We start from the raw sequence: 20,261 nt of genomic DNA, 5'->3' as shown, positions 1-20,261 counted from the left end.
CCTTTGTAGCCGCTGACCAGATCGCGTCCAGTATCTGGCAGAGAGGAGGGGTGTTCGTTCTACCTGCTGTCTCTTCGTCGAGCCCAGCCAAGTCATTCGCCAGCGCTGGCGTTCTGTTCAGCTCTACTTTCTCCTTCCTCAGCTCACTTTTCATCTGCCGCAGCTGCTGTTACCTGAAACGAGATAAAGCACACGCCGCCAAACAGCGTTTTTTAAAGCAGCTGTTTACATTCAGCTTGAAGCTTTGGTGTTTACTTGACAGAAAGAGACTTTCCAGTGCATCAGTAAGAGTGGTTTTGATAACATGAGATGTGGAAAGTCTCAAAGAAGAAACATGTTGCACTCACTTCTCTTGGATTTCATAAACAGAATTTGTCTATTTTCATCTTTCCTTTTTTAAGTAGTTGAAAGTCTTGTTTTCAGTCATGCTATCGTATTTGTAGTGTTGTCCTTCATGAGTATTTGCTAGTTTCAAGTCCTCCAAACTGAAACATAAAACAGGTTGTTTGGCGTTACCTTTCAAAACAACCTCGGTGACTGATTTCTGATTCTAAGGTTTTTGTTTTGCAAGTCACAAGTTTCAAATCTTGGCTATGAAATCAAGTCACAAGTTCAGACCATGTCCTAAACTTTGTTTTGAGTCCTAAACAAGTCATTTTGTAAACTTCACCATATTTAATGCCATTTTAAGTTTCAAACAGAAATATTGAATGCTTAAAAAACATGTGTATATGACTTTAAATCAGTTAGGGCTGGAACGGAACTTTAATTTCTTTAATGCATTAACACACCTTGTGATTTTTAGGTTGAAGCGGACTCAATTTTAAAACTACAGTTAAGATACTGGTATCATATGAAACTATAAAACCTGATGAATCCATCGGTACCAGCCATGTCATACTAGCTTGTCGTGAAGGAGGTTAAATAACGCTCCAAACTTACGCTAAATTTTGGCGAGGAAAAACTGTCATGGTTATTTTCAAAGGGGTCCCTTGACCTCTGACCTCCAGATATGTGAATCTAAATGGGTTCTATGGTTACCCATGAGTCTCCCCTTTACAGACATGCCCACTTTATGATAATCACATGCAGTTTGGGGCAAGTCATAGTCAAGTCAGCACACTGACACACTGACAGCTGTTGTTGCCTGTTGGGCTGCAGTTTGCCATGTTATGATTTGAGCATATTGTTTGATGCTAAATGCAGTACCTGTGAGGGTTTCTGGACAATATTTATCATTGTTTTGTGTTGTTAATTGATTTAAAATAATAAATATATACATACAGATGTGAACAGTGATCTCCCTAAGATGAATGATGCAGGAGGTGTGGTTGTAAAGGTACATGCAGTGTTGCAGTATCCATTGTTGATGTTGTGAACAGACATACCTGGACTCTCTGGAAATGAAAATACAATACACAGCTTCAGTACGGCATGCACCGTTGAATTGTACCATTATATATTATGAAAACTTTAGACTGGACTGGAGGTGTGGGAGTACGGATGCTTTCGCTGCCTTTCTTCTTTGAATTCAGTGTGACCTAAGAGATATGAAGACAAGACAGGTTGCATTCTGGGTAGGTTTATTGGGATTTCCCACGGCGTTGCAGATAAGTCCGTGCCGTCTGTTTACAGCTGAGTTACAAGGTGTGAATATAGGTAAATTACAGGGTGCTCTGAGGAATGTCTTTATAGTTTCCTGTTAGCTGATGCTTCCTGGATTCCTGAAGCTCAGAAACATTATAATTAGTTTCTTCCGTTATTGTTGCCCCCCCCCTCCAGTTCCTGTGTTGTTTGCTCTGTGAGGAAAGTGAGTATCATCAAGACTGAAAGCCTTCTTGCTGGTTTGCTGGCAGTCACAGTATTTCTCAAATTGCGGTTTGGAGCCTCTTTAAGAGTCACAAAATGATTCTACTTGACACAAATTAGTTATCATGCTTTCTACCGTTTGAATTATGGATATGTGCAACCTCTGGGCTCCTTTTTTTAGCATACATCAAGTCAAACAGCCTGAATACAGAAAGGCAAATGCTTCATTTTGCATCACACTTGAGCAGTCTGCAAATTAAATGTATGAGGCATGAGGCTGCACCACGTTGATTTCAGGGATCTTGAGCCTCAAGGCCTTTGATTTGTCTCCTCGCCACAGTTTACTTTTAAGGTCAGAGCGGGCCAAGCACCGGAGAAAATTCTGTTTACTTTACCTGGAATTGAATAGCCGTTAGCAGCATTGGATTCCCTTAATCATCGTGGAAGAGACAATTACTAATCGATGTGTAGCAGCTGGATTGGAGTGTCCTCTAACACCCATTTATCTGTGTGATTGCATTGGACCAACACTGAGCCGATACAGGGGGGTTTAAGTTCAAATTAGAGGCTGGTGTCACTAAATGGAAATTCGGTTTGTACAAGACTTGCAAAGCAAATATTCACACTAACGAGAGAGAGAGAATCAAAGGAGGAACACCGGATGAACCAGCAGAAGGGGCAGAAAATGAAGTCAAAAAGCCACTTTAAAGTAAAGTTCACACTACACGACTTTCACACTACACGACTGACCGGCGACAGGAGGTCACACACTACAAGATCTTTCACCGGGAGGAATCCCCGATGAGGTCAACAAACTATGTTTTGTCAGGAAACTCATGCGAGTAGTGAAAGACGTAGTCGTGCTTGTTGATGTTGTCGTTGGCACACGTGTTCACGTGTTCACGTACAGTAATAGCCTGTTTCCTCATGTATTTACTATTTCCCCTGTGTAGTAGATCAGTCACTTTATGTGTTATTTTTATTCATGTAAACATCTAGCTCCCTAGAAATACACGGTAAATGACCTGATCCCATACGCAAGACACATTACCGATGTTGTCGTTGGCACGTGTTCACAAAACAGTCCACTCTCTTTTTTACTATTTATTCCTCTGGGTGCAACAACAACTTTGCTCCGTGTTGCAAATGCAGCACATACAGTAAGTTCCTGTTCCCACTGAGCAAAGACACGTCCTAAAGACATCAATTTAACGTCTCTGTCGACCGTCCAAAAGACGTCCACTGAGGAGCCAGAATGAAAGATTTGCGACGTCTTTTTTAAATGTCTTTTTAACGTTCAACTATTGATTTCAACCTGAGTTGCACGTCCACAGACGTCCAGAAAGGGTCCTAGTCAGACGTCTAGATATTGAACCCATTTTGCACATACGCATACGTCCAAAAGGTCCCTAACCAGACGTTCAAATGTTGAACCCAACTTGCACGTCCACCAGACGCACAAAAGTGGGTCTGGACTGATGGACGTTATACAGACATGATCTGAACGTCTTCCTGACATCACGTTTGCTGTGTTGTTACAGGCGACCCCTCCGCCAGGTTTCGGTTTCCCCTCAACCTGTATCTCGCGCTCTCATTGGCTGTAGCTTTCTGAACGTCTCCAATGATATCTGAAATGTGTCTGTGAGGCACCGGCGAGCCTCTGGGCTTGCGTGTTTGAACGGTTAAATGATGACGCTTAAGCTCCGACATGCGAACACCGAGACAATTTTGATTTGTCCTCTGATCTGGAGCTTTTGTCCGGCAGCTCCAAAAACTGTCGGCAAGCGGAAAATCAGGGCTAAAGTCGTGTAGTGTGAACCCGGCTTAATGGTCACTTAATGTTGTTTCAATGCAAGTAAGAACTTCAGTCTGTTTGAGTAGTTTTTTATTTATTGTATTCTGTGATGCACCCTACGATGCAACGTGGTTTATCAAGCTCTGACCCAGCTGGTAGATCAAACCCCACAGATCACTCTGATCCACATCCCTCCCCTAAAGACAACATTTAGGTTGAAGGCTACAGATCTCTTTCTCCATATTTAATGTTCTCTGTACTCAGCTTGTTTCAGGTATGACTTAAAATACACATGTAATAAAAACACCTGAACATGCACTGAACTGCATTTTCAGGGATGTGATTTGTGTTTCAGCAGCTTCTAAAAATGAAATATTGGATTTTTTCTTTTCTTGCTCACTCTTTAGAAACAAATCTTTGTGTTTGTTATACAGAGAATTGGATTTGAACAGCTTGTCTCAGCACGGAGTCACATTGTCCATCAGCTATTGTGTGTGCCAGGTTTCTTCCCAAATTAGGCTCGACACAGCGAGCGGAGGATTGGCTCGATAAATGACGCGTCATTAAAGCTCCGTTCGCAGTCACATGTACAGCAGTTGTTCCACTCTGCCTCTATTCTTAGTAACAAAGGTTCCCCTCAGTGTGAGTGTCAGTGGGTTCAGGTGTAAGCTGGGAACAATGGAGGCTATTGTCCAAATATGTGTGTGTGTTGCTGACAGATACTCAGCAGCTACTGTCCTGAAGCGGAGAAGGAGGACGACATGTAAACATATAGGGACTCACAGACTCCAGGCTTTACATACACACATATAGACACACACATACACACAGTGAGGTACACATGAAGTGGGCCTGAGCTGACGAGCTGTCAGGTGTCTGGGAGCTGATTCCAGGCTGAGAAGCCCCCACCCCTCTTCTCCAGTCTGCAGACAGAGATAGTCGGTGTGTGGGAGGTTTAATGCTGCTGGAGAGACAGGAAGGGTTAACACACACCTGAACTGTGTTGGATAATATCAGAGACATTAAGTGTCTCTAAGCCTTTTACAGTTGTTGTTGTTTGTGGGAGTAAGGATTGGCAAACTAAGTTAAAGCATTCATATTTTATATACATGCAGGTGAAGTAAAGGACTGTGTTATACCGTAGGATAGTTATGAGTAGAGCTGCTCCCCTTGTGGTCTCAGTCAACTAAGATTCATTTAGTCCATTAGTCGTTTTTTATGCTTTTTTTTATGACTTATTTCCAAGAAACTTATGAGCACATCTCTGGTAAACACAAGATTTAAAGTGATTCTTTGTAGAGAAACTTGTCGACTAAATCAACTAATCGATAAGTCGACTAAGAATTTATTTTGTCAAGGACAGCCCGAGTTATGAGATACGTTTAGTGAGGTATGACAGATGCAAAAGAAAGCAGTAGCAGCTCTCAAGATTATTCAGAAACAGGGACCAAGAGTCTAGATGTTTTTGTCGTCCATGAACTGTGAAATATGTAGAAAGCGTATCATCATGGATTAATGTGTACCATTCCAACTCTTCTGGGGGTTTTATATTCTGAATTTAACTGTAATTCTGTTGGGTTTTTATTCAATGGAGGCCTGATACTTGTAGCTTTACGGTGTCGTGATGGACACAGATCGTAGTGATGATGGAAGTGTAGTGGTGGTTGTCATCTTTGTGACTGTATACCTGCTCGCCAGTTTTGAATCTGCTCTGAACTTTCCCAGCAGGTGAGCAGCAGACCTGTTTGTCAGCCATTGAACACAACAGGCTCTTGTGTTGTTTGTCCATTAGCTCCTCTCACCGGCCTTCAGCGTGAGGTCCTCTCCAATCCCTCTGAGTCTGAATCATATTTGGCCTCTGTGATTATTCATTGTTTTGGCCCGTGTTCCTGCGACCAGTTTGGTTTGATGATTCAACCAGAAGCCTCAAAGCCTGATAACGTTACTGCAAGAGTCACGGAAGTCAGAAAATGCCTCCAACATGGCAAACTGAACTTTTGAGGAGTGGTCTCTTAATTTACTTCTTAACTTTGGGCACAAGCTTTATATAGTGACCGGAAGAATGAGACCACAGATACAAGCGGGACAGATGAGGTTTGCCTGCAGGGTTTCTATTCACATATGTTATGCACATTTTAAAGTATGGCATTAGAACAGCTGTATGGAAACAGCAACATTTCAGAAAACTTCCTCAATTGTGAAAAAGAGTTTTTATGCTGGCTTGAGGTGGGTTTTGTCTTTGTCAAAAAGGAGTTGATGCCATGAATGGATTATGGAAACGCCTTTGCTGAATAAATTCTGACGTAGAAAACATTTAACTCACATGACTGATCAGCTGTTTCTGTTGTTAGCATCTTCTCAGTTATTCCCATAACGTACGAATGCTTGTCTTCTTCTTTGTCTTCGAAACATGGCCGATACTAGCTGACACGAAAGAACAATTCAAACTGGCCTGATTGAAACAAATTCCTGAAGACCTCTCTCTGTTTTTCTCTCATAGATGGTTATATGACCAAGGTGAGTTGTTTTGTTTCCGGTTCACAACCTGTACTTCTTCTTCTACTCTGGTTACTGGTGGATTACAGCCATGCGAAGCCTATAGCACCAACTTCTGACCAAACAAGGCTGTAGCCGAGTTTATTCACTCCAAACCAGTTGCGCCTAATTTGCTTTTTTGTTTTTTTGCGACATTTCAAAAGTTTGCATAAAGTTTGCTTGACTATCGGGAGGTTCTTGGTTTCAATGGCAATTTCACAAGCCAACATTTAGCATGTTTTAATTGAACTCTGGTACCAAAACAAGCGGTCTGAGACTGCCTGCGAGAGGTGGTCTCGGACCGTTGTCAGGTAGCCAGATGTTTGCTTGACATCTGGGCTGAAGAGAAAGTCCACAAAAATAGTGATGTTTATAAAGTCATTTGAGATAAACTGGAGGAAAGTTCACAGTAGATCAGAACAGAGATGTTTCAAAGTCTGTGATTCCCTGCATAGAAGTGGCAGCTCTTGAGACGAAAAAGATAACTTTGCTCCTTCGTACACACCTCTCGGCAAATATATATTTTTTTATTTGGTCCACTTTAAGTCGTGCACTGTGAAAATGAACCAAAAAAGTGCCCTAAGTCGTGGTAGTTTTGGTCCCCAGTGAGGACACCTCTTCACCTTGTTATTACCTCACTTTTGGAGGATTTCCCAGCACAGCTGAGACCCAGAGGGCAGCTGCTGGTTTTCCTTTTGAACTTGTCCAGGATAGAAAATAGGTAAAGCAACGAATGGAAACCTGATGTCATAACCAGTGGACCAGGGAAGAAGCATTGGCTAATTTGCTGCAGTTAAATTGAGCAGATTGAATATAAGTTAAGTGATTTATAGCACAACTTCCAGCCTTTGATAGCAGTCAAGTTAGACTGTTAAGAGCACTTTTATCCTTGATGTATCTGTAACTCCACCGCCATGGTGTCTCATAAAAGTGTCTGGACTTCTAGCATACCATAACACAGCAGAATCAATGTGATGACACATCAGAGGAATGAGATACAACCCTCCACTTGTGTTTCTGCTGTGTGGCTGGAAGAAGTCTGTGCTGCACTAATGTAATGATCAGACCGGTATGTATCAGGAGGATCGTTTGTGGAAGGCATTAAGGAGCACTCACATCCCCCCCAAACTAAATCACAACCTCATCGACTGCACCCACCTCGAATTATGACCCTATCAGCACAAAACAAAGTAATGAATCCGATTCTCTGAGCGCGTGCACCACATAATGTGAGATGAGAACGCCTGCGCACGCGAATTTGGGTATTACAGGAATCAATATGCGCTTTCCTCCCCGCAACAAATTAGATATCCAAGCTGCAATAAAAGAAGGAGAGGCTGGCTATCGTTCTTATTTTCTCCTCTTATTAATGAAATAAGTTTGACATGGAGCCTGTTTAATCTAATAACGCCTCCGAGTGTGTGTTTGTTTGTTTGTACTGTTGATATGAAGATTTGTGTGAACCTGAATGTGTGTTTATGTCACACATACCGTATGTGTGAGATGTGTTGATGGTGCGTTCATGGATGAACAGACGTGTCGTTGGGTGGTAAACTCAATCACGTAAACATATAGTCTGTCTCATCATCTCAGCTAACACCAATTAAGCTGTCACATTTGTCGGAGAAGAAGGGGATTATGGGTAGGCGGCAGGGAAGAAGGTGGGCGATGACGGGACGTCAGATTGACGGTTTCGCCTGACACTGATGTGACTTTTCAAGGTCCTCGTTCTGACGCTGAGGTGTTCCCAAAGGGTAAATGTTTTTTGTAGATTGACACACACACACACGCACGCACGCACGCACACACACGCACGCACACACACACACACACACACACCCACATAGTGTTGGCTGAGGTAGAGCACCAGTCTGTTCCTGCCAGTGGCTGTCATGCAGAGTGTACACAAGACCCGGATACAGTTGACAGCCCTCTGAAAGAACCCAGAGAGGAGTAATTATAAACACACACATACTTGAGTGCATTTTCTGTAGACTAAAAAAAGTAAGGTAGTGCACGCACACACACACACACACACACACACACACACACACACACACACACACACACACACACACACACACACACACACACTTCTGGCCAGTTGGTGACAGGCCTTTTGTCTCTCTTTCCCACCACCACAAGCAGCGCCGCCACCACCACCAGCCAGTCGGTTCATGGCTCGACTCGGCTGCCAGAGCCGATAGCGCCGCTCAGCTATTTGTCCCTGCGCTGCCAAAGCAGACATCAAAGGCTGCACAAAAGGCCTGTTTCAGGGCAGCAGTGGTGTGGGGTTAAGTGTGTGGGGGCATGTAAAGGGAAGGGTAAATAATCCAGGGGCAGAGAAGTTGATGCTTTTGAAGCCAAGTGTAAAAAAAAACAAAAAAGCATAGGAATGTTGCAGCAGTGGCCAAACCTTTCACACATAAAGCTCAATGTAATACTGGTTGAAAGTGCAACAGTGGATAGTTTAACAGAACAACAGAAACCTGTAGATTTGTAACCTTGATTCAAATAAAATCTTTATATCAGGGAAAAACACTTTAGAAAGAATTCATAACCTAAAAACAGTGAAATAATAACTCCCATAAATCAGTGAGCTCGCTCTCCATCCAGCTTAATCTCCTCTTTTTGGGTTTCCTTGTTATGACTCATCATAGGTCCTGTTTACACCTGCTATGCAACATGCATCATGGGTGATTCAATCACAAGTGGACAGCTCTAAGGCTGCATTCACACCAGATCAGGCATTGCAGAGATTCCTTTAAAGTGACTCTCCCACATCGCCGCACAACCCTGTAGAGCGAGCACAACCCTGTAGAGCGAGCACAACCCTGTAGAGCGAGCACAACCCTGTAGAGCAAGCACAACCCTGTAGAGCGAGCACAACCCTGTAGAGCGAGCACAACCCTGTTCCTTCATGGTTCGGTTGTACAGTTCTGGTTCGACCTTCACGTGATTTGCCACTGCAGCGTGACATCAGGTTGCATTTGCCATTACATCTGCCACTGGCCACACAACCCCCATTCTAAATGAATGCAGCCTGCATTAGAATGCGTCTCCACATGCGTCTTGAGTGACCACTTGTACAAATGTGTTGTTGATTTTAACCAGCGGGAGGCATTTATAGAGATATCCTACATATTCGTGAATTTGGGTAAATTTTTTTAACCTAAAAATAGAAGGTTATTGTCTACCGGCGGTCCCCGAGAGCCGGGGATGTGAGCAGGCGTCAGATCTGTGGAACAAAAACATGACACATCCAATAACATCCAAAACACAAGATTCACTCTCTGTGGATTCTGTGACAAATGCTAATGTTTAAAAATATAAGAATGGCCAAAATACACAGAGCTACCAGTGGGGCCGTAGTCACTGAAAAGATCAAAACAATACAGACGGGGTCTAATCCTTGGCATGTTCTCTTCGGGCTTTTCTACGTGAGCTACTTCAGCTCACACAGATGACGTCAGTTGAGTAGGTGGTCCTTCAGTTTGGCCCAGGACACACTCACGTACACACTGCTAAAAGAATGTGGCCATATGAGGCCCAGACCTCCTCTGAATGTGGTCTAAGCAATCACATCTCAATGTGTTCTCAATGCAATCTTTGGTGCATTCACACCTGTACTTAGAGCTGTACAATTGTGATCGGATCACCCAGGATGAATGTTGATGCCAGGTCTGAACAGGCCATAGACACACTGATATACTGTAGGTAAACAGGAGCCTGATTTAGTTCACTGATGACACATTACATGATTTCTGAGTAGTAAAGTTTCCAGCCGTTAATCCTTGCTGGTATTTGAAGCCAAGTTACCTGGCGTAGCTCTAACCTCTCTACGTGCAAAGTTCCAAATCTGTATCCTTCAGGTATAAATCACCCTAAAATGATCCTTGTAGAAGTTTTATATTTTATCATCTACACTAAAAAAGTCCAAACTAAGCAGCAGAGCATATTTCAGAAGTCTTTTCTGGCTGGTGGCCCTCTTGGATCAGGCTCTCTTGAGCTGGCGCTGACTCTGGTGTTAATGCGTAGCTTCTGATTGGTGAAGCTGGCTGAGTGTTGCATTACTTCTAACTGGCAGAGCTGCACTTAAAGCTCCTGAGACTCAGAAATGCCAATAGGGAAGGAACCAGATACAGCAGAATGGCCGCAGGACAACAAAAATTAGTGGCTGCAGTTCAGGCCCAGATATATTGAGCTGCAACTGATTTTAAGTGTAAATCTTTACAGCAATAAGAGCAGTTTTGATGCATTTATGCTGCGTTGCTGCTACAGTGAATTAGTAATATATACAGCAAAACAAACCCACAATAATAAAAAAATACTGCATTTCTTTTTCTCCACAAACAAGACCAGGACAATCAGGAAAAGTACACTGATACTGTACATTCAAGTTTCTTTTTTTTATTGTGGCAGGAGGAAAATAGTGAGGATGCACAGCTGGGGACCTGGATCCTCCATCTCTGGATCCTCCATCTCTGGATCCTCCATCTCTTTTTTTTGTGGTGAATATAAAAACTGTTCTTTGTGTCCTTTCCAGAGTGTCACCCCTCCTGCTGGCTCTGTACTGGGCCATCTGCAGACAACTGTACATCCTGTCCCTCCCCATCCAGCCTGCACGAGGCCCGCTGTGTCCCCACCAGCCCAAAAGGCTTCTTTATCCAGGACAACCAGTGCCAAGGTGAGAGCACACACACACACACACACACACATGTTCTTATTTCTATACTCGTGATGCATTGTCTTGTGCCCAACTTCACCTAAAACTTTAACCTTAAAACTCTCATACAGCCCTTTGAAGAAGTGAGGACTGGACTAAATGTCCTCCCTCTCCAAAGATGTCCTCATTCTCAGTGTCAGAAGCTGGTCCTCACAAAGATAACAGTGCAAGAGCAGTGAAAAAGTAAAAATAGCAACAGTGTAGAAATACTTTTACTTAAAGTTACTGAGAGGAACTTTGAACTGGTTATGGAACAGTCTCAGTGTAATACTGATGCCTCTATATGACCTTCTGTACATAAGTAAACGAGACCATCAGCAAAGAAGATTGGCTATTTCTATATAGTTATCCTTAATGCATGTCTTCGGTGCCACCGTGTTGGATTCCAGCGATATCAGATAAAATCATGCAGGTTCACCAGAAACTCCTTCAACTCTGCATCATGGATGTATTAAGAGAACTGGTTACAGCGTTGGAGGCGGAGCCCCGTTCATTCCTGTGAGAGTTGCTCGATGCCGCATTAAGCCAAAATGCTTCGACTTCCGAGTGGAAAAGTACCCGGATCTTTCGGCGATCTTCCGCATCCATTCGGCCCACGGACCAGGCGCAGTAGCATCCGCTCGGTCACATTGCTCGAACACGGGGTCACAACGTCACGTCGCCAGCCTCAGTCTGGGTCTCATTCACATGAACGGAGGAAGGGAAATAACTCTGGATTCAGCTATTAGTGCATTTTACAACTTTTGCATTTTAAGAACTAATGATTTAAAAAAGGGCTATTCGAGAGTTCATACTGGGAAGTTGATTAACCAAAAAAAAAGGTCCGTCGAGTTACAGACGTCTTTTTTCCAATGTACGTCTATGGGAAAAAGTCTTTTTTAGGCCCAATTTGGGCTTACTCTGCACCCGGCAGCGGCTCCTCCTCTCGCCAGAGCTTTGCCTCACTGCTTCGCTGGTCCACGCTGGGAGCCAACACCGACACGCAGTGTTGGAAATTAACTTTCTTGTCCACCTGCCACTGTGGCTGGTGGATTCCAAAATCCACCAGCCACTCCATAGATCACCATTGTTTTTTTGGCTGGTGAGTGAAGCAAATCTAGCAGCCACTTGCATATTTTACCAGCATTTGGCTGGTGGCTGCTGCTAATTACCAACCCTGCCAACACGACGCTGCTGGAGGTCCAAGCTGTATTGCTGGGCCCGCTGTAGGGAAGGGAGAACCAGAAGCAGGAGTGGGCGGGGCAGACTGTCAGACCATGTTGCTGCTAAAATGAGAGTTTTTTTTAAAGGGACTCTGCTCAGAAACACCAGCGCTTTTGTTCACAGGGACCGCCAAAAAAACACAAAAAGAAAGTTCCTCGTAGTAACTCAGCATCACAATATACTTGAAGTACCAAAAACTATTCATTATGCACAATAATGTATATTATATTATTGGATTATAATCATTGATGGATTGATGTACATAATCCAACAAACTTTAATGTTGCAGCTAGTACTGGTGGAGTTTATTTTAATCACGTTATATACTGCTGTGTAGTTTAACTTATAATAATAATCATACTTTATTTGTTGATAATATTTTGCATTAATAATGTTTAGAGTAACTGTAAAGTAACTGGTAACTAAGTAGTGGAGTAGAAGTATCTCAACATTTGACTTAATGCAGTGTTTTATAATTTAATTATGTAACTGATGCTTTTAAATGTTGAACATTACGCTCGGTAAACTGTTGTCATTGTCATTAACGGTGCCTCTAAACCACTAAAACAATGAGCAAGATAATTGTTATTCTCTCTGGTGTTTGTCCAGTTTAAGACCACTGTTATCGTTCCTGTAGCTGTTATTGCTTCAGTCTGCCTTTACCAGGAATAAACCAGGCTGTAAAACATTGCAATTATTGCCTCACCTCCTTTGACCCATATAAAGTTGTTTCCACAGTGTAAGCAACAAAAAATGTCCAAAATGTTCTTCCCTCTCTGACAGGTGCACAGAGGGAAGAAACAGCTTCTGAATATTACTAGAAAGTCCAATGCAACCAAAATATAATTGGGAAAAGTAGGGTTAATGGTGGTGGTGGACAACAGTGTAATCACCCATAACAAATTTCCCATGTCTCTTTGTATGCATAGGGAAATGTAATGAAAATAAACACCATGTTTAATTTTAGAACAAGAGATGCTGTACATTAGCCTAATTGTAAGAGAAGAGCTTCTTCAGCAGCTGTTTGAAGTTAAAGAAGAAGAGGAGGTTTGGAGGCTGCTGTATTCTGCCTCCTGGTGTTCTCGGGTCCAGACGAGAGCTTTTAGTTCACTCAGTGTAATGAAAAGCATTTATATTACACAACATTAATTTGGCCCACAGCCCCTGAGGTGGGTGTTAAAAATTCTGTTTGTGTTCACCACACAATTTGATGTAATTTCGGGCAAGGTCAGCGGTGAAAGCTTTTCACAGCTTGGTGCTGAAGTGGGATCAGTGAACGTGTACAAAATTACTGTTTTCATAGTTTAGTTGTGTTTGAATACTTCAGTTAGCACCTTTTGATCAGATTAACAACACAACAACTAAATACCGCAGATAGCCTGACTGAGTCTTGACTTGGGTCTTGACTCTGGAATTGCCCGTCTTGACTTGGGGCAGACTCGGGACTTGCCCGTCTTGACTTTCCCGTCTTGACTTGGGACTTGACTCGGGACTTGCCCGTCTTGACTTGAGACTTGACCCAGGACTTGCCCGTCTTGACTTGGGACTTTACTCTGGACTTGCCCGTCCTGACTTGCCCGTCTTCACTTGGGACTTGACCCAGGACTTGCCCATCTTGACTCGGGACTTGCCCGTCCTGACTTTGGACTTGACTCAGAACTTGTCAGTCTTGACTTGGTACTTGACTTGGGACTTGTCAGTCTTGACCTGGGACTTGACTTTGGACATGCCCGTCTTCACTTGGGACTTGACTCAGGACTTGCCCGTCTTGACTTGGGACTTGACTTTGGACTTGCCCGTCTTGACTTGGGACTTGACTTTGGACTTGCCTGTCTTGACTTGGGACTTGACTTGGGACTTGCCCATCTTGATTGTGACTTGACTTTGGACTTGCCCGTCTTGACTTGGGACTTGACTCAGGACTTGCCCGTCTTGATTGGGACTTGACCCAGGACTAGCCCTTCTTGACTTGGGACTTGACTCAGGACTTGCCCGTCCTGACTTGGGACTTGACTCATCGCTAGCCCTTCTTGACTTGGGACTTGACTCATCGCTAGCCCGTCTTGACTTGGGACTTGACTTTGGACTTGCCCGTCTTGACTTGGGACTTGACTCAGAATTTGTCAGTCTTGAGTCTTACTTGTGACTTGTAAAAGTCCTGCATTCAAAATGTTACTTCAGTAAAAGTACAGAAGTATTATCAACATAATGAAAGTATGACAAGTAAAAGTATTTATTTAAAAGTGTTTTATTATTATAGAGTATTATATTATTCTGTTATTATCACTAACAAATGAATGTATGAGCATTTTAATGTTGTAGTTTGTCAACGTGAAGCCAATTTTAGATACTTTGTGTACTACTGGGTAGATTAGTAGTATACAGAATAACATATGTTTTCGTCATAATAATAAGTAACTATAAGTGTTAAATAAATATAGTGGAATAACAAGTATAATATTTCCCTCTGAAATGTAGCAGAGTAAAAGTATACAGTAGAATAGACCTCCTCTCTATGACTCTCCTCGTTAATGAAAATTCATTTTGCTCTAATCTCGCGTTCATTACTTCGGCTCAGTTTACCGTCCTGACCTCATTTGAAGCAAGGCGACTCCTTCTACCTCCCGTCTACCAGCATACCGAGTTTAATTGTTTATCTGGAGGAAAATAAAAACTTGTGGTAAACATCATTGAAGCTCTTAATAGTGTTTTTCTTCCTGAGTAATTGAAATGGCAAACGCAGACGGACACCTAGACAGTAAGGAGGAACGATGGGCTCAGACTCCCCTCTGGGATATCAAAATAAATGGGCTCCTTCGCTGTTGATTGGCTCATTAGAAGCCACCCAGACACCCTGAAGAAGTATTGTATTCCTGTCTTAAACGGAGTAAACTTTTACTACAAAGTTTAGATGCTGGTGACTTTTTATGGTTTGCAATAAGACAGCGTGTTGTTAAAGCTCCATTAATCGATACTTTAATATAATGGCAGTGGATCAAATGACTATGAGTAATGTGAAAGGGGTGGCTCGTAATGACACAGCCACAAAGAATCATCATCAACTCTGCAGCTCTATGGAGCTTTTTAGCCTCTTTTATTTTAATAGGTTTTTGTTTTATGGCACATTTATGTGTCTGTAGGGTTCAGTCTCAGCGTTTTCTACAAGCTGACGAGCAAACAAGCTCTGATAAACCCACTGTGCACTACACTACCTCCCCAGCACCAAAGAGCACACAAGGTTAGAGACTAGCTGGTGAAGAAAGAAGAACATCTAGCAGCTAAAGAGACAGATGTTTTTATATTATGAGTTGGTGGAGACCAAAAACAGAGCTAAAAGACGACACAACAATGAAAGATGGTGTTGCTGTGTGTCTGTCAACCCTGTCTCCTACAATTTTGTTCACATACAAATAAACTACATTCTCAATTACACTTTGAGGGTAAAAGTATTTTCTCCCAGATTACAGTCGCAGTTTTAAAGAGGAGCTATTACGCTCATTTTCAGGTTCATACTTGTTTTTTGTGTTTCTCGTAAAACATATTTGCATGCTTTAATGTTCAAAAAACGCTTTATTTTTCTCATTTTATTTTAATTTAATTTAATTTGATTTAATTATTTTATTTATATTTATTTTTACATTTATTTTATTTTATATATTCTAAATAAAACTCTTTGGACTCCACCCCAGTTCCGCTCTAACTAGCTTTGTTTGAGGGAATGCCAAACTAGCCGCTAAACAGGTATTATGCAAATGTGTTACTTGGTGACATCACCACGTTACAGAAGAAAAGGCGGGACTTCAAGACAGGTGTTTCAGGAGCAGTGTTTCTGTGGGGGAGAGTAACTCGCTCTGGCTTGGACTTTGGACTTTGTAACTTAGTAGATCTTGTCATGTACAAAAAAAACTATATGACACACTAAAGGAAAGGGGAAAAGCATCATAGGTCCTCTTTAAACACTTTGTCAACACTGTAAATTGAAACATCCTGGTTTGGCGTAAAATAAGTATGTTTGTTACGTTGTTGAAGTTATAGACGTACATTGAAATAAGTCGAAAGTTTGTTGTATGAGAACGTACTTTTTTGGAGGCCATGCTGATGTCTGATGAATGTATAACTAGGCAACTGTTTGCTCTGCAATAACAAAGATGATAATATGCTTAGGACATGTGTTTTGAGCTTGATTTGGAACTTTTAACGTGCAGATTTGGCGGCCAGAAGCTCCCTCAAACGTTACTACATTTTTGTTTTTATTTGTCTTTTTTTGTTTTCGCCTTTATTACCGAAGCACATATTACTGCATTCATCACTGGAAACCTTTTGCACTACTCTCATTACCACTAAACCAAAGTGACTCTAGGTACATAGACGGATTTGTATATAAGTAACTGTTTATTTTAATGTGGTAAAAATGCGATGGGAACTAAATGAATAACAACCTTGACCAAATGGTTGTGTAACAGTTCACACTCTGTAAATATTGTACTTTCTCTCTTTTTTTGCAGTCGTCCGGCCATTAGTTGGAGCATTAGAGTAGTGCCTCTGTGGACTTTTTTTCAGATCACTGTACCTAATGACCATTTATTTTTTGCAACAGTTTACTTCTTCCTCTTCATCTCCTACTCTTCTGCTACCTCGTCCTTCTTTACTGATCCTTCCCTGTCTCCTTTCTTTCCTCCTTTCCTTAACGCCAAACTCTCTCCTCTCCTTCTCTTTTCTCCTTCCTCCTCATTGCCCATATTCTTCCTATCCTCCTCTCCTTTGTCTCTTCTCCTTTGTCCTTATGTCCCCTCTATTTTCAACCCTCGCCTCCTTCCCCCTACTGTCCTGTGTCCTCTTAACTCTCATCACCACTTTATCTAATGTTTTTACCTGATTCTGACCCTTTTTGTCCGTCCTCCTCCTCCCAGCATGCCACCCGTCCTGCCAGACCTGCTCCGGTCCCTCCCAGGCCGACTGCACCTCCTGCCCCCCGCTGGCCTCCCTACAGAGCGGCTACTGCAGGACGAGCTGCCAAGAGGGGCTTTTCCTCAACGCTGTCACCGGAGAGTGCCTCCGTAAGTCAGCCTGTGTGTGTAAATATGTGTGTCATTTTATTTGCCATTTGCACGAAGCTTTCATCAAACATGCCGCCATGAGTGCTTGTATTTTTAGCCCGAGGGTCCCCGGTGGGAATAGAACCACCAACTCTGTCAGGGTTAGTACCTTTCTCTTCCCCGCTGAGCTTGGCATGATCACGCACATGGAGACATAACCAACCAGTCTGTAGCTCCAGTAACCTGCATTATTCACCAGAAATTAAGCCAACCATCTTCTTAAAATATATGTCCTTAGATTAATATCTTTTACTTAAAAGCTCTGCAGTCTGTTTCTTTGTGAATTGTTTGGTCTGAAATGATCTGCAGGGCTGCAAACTGAAATACAAGTCACCTTTTTTTATTGTGTGGTTGCTGAAACAAGTCAGCATTTGCTCTTGTGGCAGCTCTTTGTGTCCAACTGTTCTCCATAGGAACAGTTGGACACAAAGTAGGTTCTCTCTGTAGCAAAGAACAAAGAGAGGTTTAGTAATTCTAGCTGCTGATCAAATAGCCATGAATTGTTTACATGTAAAGGGTCCCATATTTAAAAAAAAAAATCCACTTTTTTCCTTACTTCTGGTGGAGCAGCCTTTGATTATAAGAATTTAAATATTGTTAGAATTAACTCCTAAAAAAAGCTTGGGCAATATTCTTGCATTATGCAAATGTATGCGTATATATAGTATATTATTAAAAATCAATTAACCACCCAAAATAATGACATATATTGTCCAGAAACCCTCACAGGTACTGCATTTAGCATTCAAAATATGCTCAAATCATAACATGGCAAACTGCAGCCCAACAGGCAACAACAGCTGTCAGTGTGTCAGTGTGCTGACTTGACTATGACTTGCCCCAAACTGCATGTGATTTTCATAAAGTGGGCATGTCTGTAAAGGGGAGACTTGTGGGCACGCATAGAACCCATTTACATTCACATATCTGGAGGTCAGAGGTCAAGGGACCCCTTTGAAAATGGACATAACAGTTTTTCCTCGCTAAAATGTACCGTAAGTTTGGAGCGTTATTTAACCTCCTTCCCGACAAGCTAGAATGACATGGTTGGTACCAATGGATTCCTTAGGTTTCCTAATTTCAGAAAAACATGAGTTGTGTTGATGTGTTAATGCATTATTATCGCGTTAAACTTTGACAGACGTAGTTCCAATGTATTTTTAGAGACGAATATTCAAACGTCCCTAATATACATCCAAAATAAACATGTGCTTACAAACAGACAATAAGAATACTAATTTTTAGTTAAGCGTAGGTTTAGAGCGTTACTTCACCTCCTTCACGACAAGCTAGTATGACATGGTTGGTACCAAACGATTCCTTAGGTTTTTTAGTTCCATATGATGCCTTCACTTTAGTTTTGAAGCTGAAAAATCGCAAGTTTGCGTTAAAGAAATTAATAGCGTTAAAACAAATTTGCGTTAACGCGTTATTATAACGTTAACTTTGACAGCCCTAAATATAACAAAACATTTTTTTTTTATTTTGGAGAACATTACCAAGCGTAGCTTTAATTACAATAAAAGAGAATCATGAAATGCGAATTTAAAGTGGTGAAAACTACTTCTTTAACTCCACAACAAACTGGAGAAAAGTTTCTTTCCATAATCGTATCTCCACCTTTTGGTGTTATTTCCTTTTTAATGAGTTTCTCACTCGCAGTTACGCTTTTCAGAGAAACTCTATGGAACACCCGCTGGGATGAAGACAAGCTTTTTTTTTTAGATCTTTGCTAATAAACAGCAGCATAAGATGCTTCACACCTCCCTGCTCCACATCTCTTCCTCATTGTGCACCAAAAAAAAAATGCTATTTGTCTTTGACAGGCGAGATATGATAAACCACCAGACAGAAGATAAATAGAAAACGTTGGTTCGTGCAGTGTTTGTGTGTAGAAGTAGCTCCTGCTGTCCCCCTCCTCCCTCTCTCTCTCTCTGGGTAATGAGATGAGTTTTTACCTATCTGGACCGCTGGCTGTAGATTAAAAACAGGCGTGTTTACACGATGGGAAGCCAGCGTGGAAGAGATGGCAGGGGATGAGAGGGGGTAAACAGACCCTGGGGAAAATAGACACTTTTAATTACAGTTTTTGATGACACACACTGTTTGGAGATGTGGAACTGCAACCAGCTCACAAACATGTATGTGGACTAACTTGCCACGCACATAAGCAGATATGGTTAATGTTTGCAAACACACTCACTCGCAACCTAATCTCAAATGGGTCAAGCTCAGCCAAAGTCTGGTTAATAAAAGATGCCTCGAGGCACTTCAGGGCCACAGAAATACTGGGGTCATCATTTCTGCAACACCAACACACACACTAAGCTCTCTCTCCAGCCATCATTTTCTTACTTTTACTCTTGCTTTATCCTTCCCTTCTTTCTGTCACACACTTTATTTCTCATGCACGCACACTTTCTCTCACACACAACAGCCCTCGGATTACCTCCGTTCACCCAGCGGTACCTTCGCTGTTACATAACCTCTTAAATCGACGAGGCTTTCACTCTCAATTATGAGTTCATAGAGCAGCCATCGGAGGCAGATGTCACTCTATTGGCAGTCTCCTCTTATCCTCCCTGTATGTCTGTCACTCTTTCTCTTCCTCTCATTTGATTCGTATTTGACAGCAGCAGCTCTCTTGTCGCTCATACTTATCACTACGGCCAGCCAAGTGATTTGACAAAGTCCTTAAAACACTCTTATCTTAAACCTTAAACTGTTGAGAGCCATCACACTCAGTCCTGAACTGTCTGCTGCTCATTTGTGATCGATGCTTTTGCAGAAATAGCCACATCTATCGGAGACTGAAGCCTGTTTATCTTCGACCCATAAAAAGAGATATTGAAGATGAGAAAACATTTGTTCTTGGGCCAGTGTTTCTCCCAGTATGAAACCTTTTAATTGCTTCTTTTCCAAAAAATAATTGGCTCCACTACATTTCTTTCCATTTTCATGAGTCATTATCATCGATGTTGACGAGCGAACGCTGACTCAGCCAGCAGGCTGTGGTCCCAGGTGAATGATGGGAAATATTGAAATGGCAGAGATGTGTGTCTGAGACAGGCGGCAACCTCCGGGTCTGAGAAGTGAA

General features: G+C 42.2%; 1 protein-coding gene and 1 long non-coding RNA gene across 4 annotated transcripts in view; one reads left to right on the top strand and one right to left on the bottom strand.

Moving 5' to 3' along the window:
- LOC141769934 (uncharacterized) overlaps positions 1-20,261 on the bottom strand; it is a 368,813-nt gene that overhangs the window by 103,916 nt on the left and 244,636 nt on the right. The gene's annotated exons all lie outside the window — the stretch shown is intronic.
- fras1 (Fraser extracellular matrix complex subunit 1) overlaps positions 1-20,261 on the top strand; it is a 310,338-nt gene that overhangs the window by 163,142 nt on the left and 126,935 nt on the right. For all 3 annotated transcript variants that reach the window (XM_074639460.1, XM_074639459.1, XM_074639458.1), the window contains exons 18-19: positions 10,686-10,826; positions 16,979-17,125. In XM_074639460.1, coding sequence (XP_074495561.1) covers positions 10,686-10,826; positions 16,979-17,125 — 288 coding nt within the window. The remainder of the gene's footprint in view (positions 1-10,685; positions 10,827-16,978; positions 17,126-20,261) is intronic.

Source organism: Sebastes fasciatus, chromosome 6 (genome assembly GCF_043250625.1).
Source record: "Sebastes fasciatus isolate fSebFas1 chromosome 6, fSebFas1.pri, whole genome shotgun sequence".
In the NCBI taxonomy this organism is placed as follows: Eukaryota; Metazoa; Chordata; class Actinopteri; order Perciformes; family Sebastidae; genus Sebastes; species Sebastes fasciatus.
This window is presented reverse-complemented; position numbering and strand designations above follow the sequence as displayed.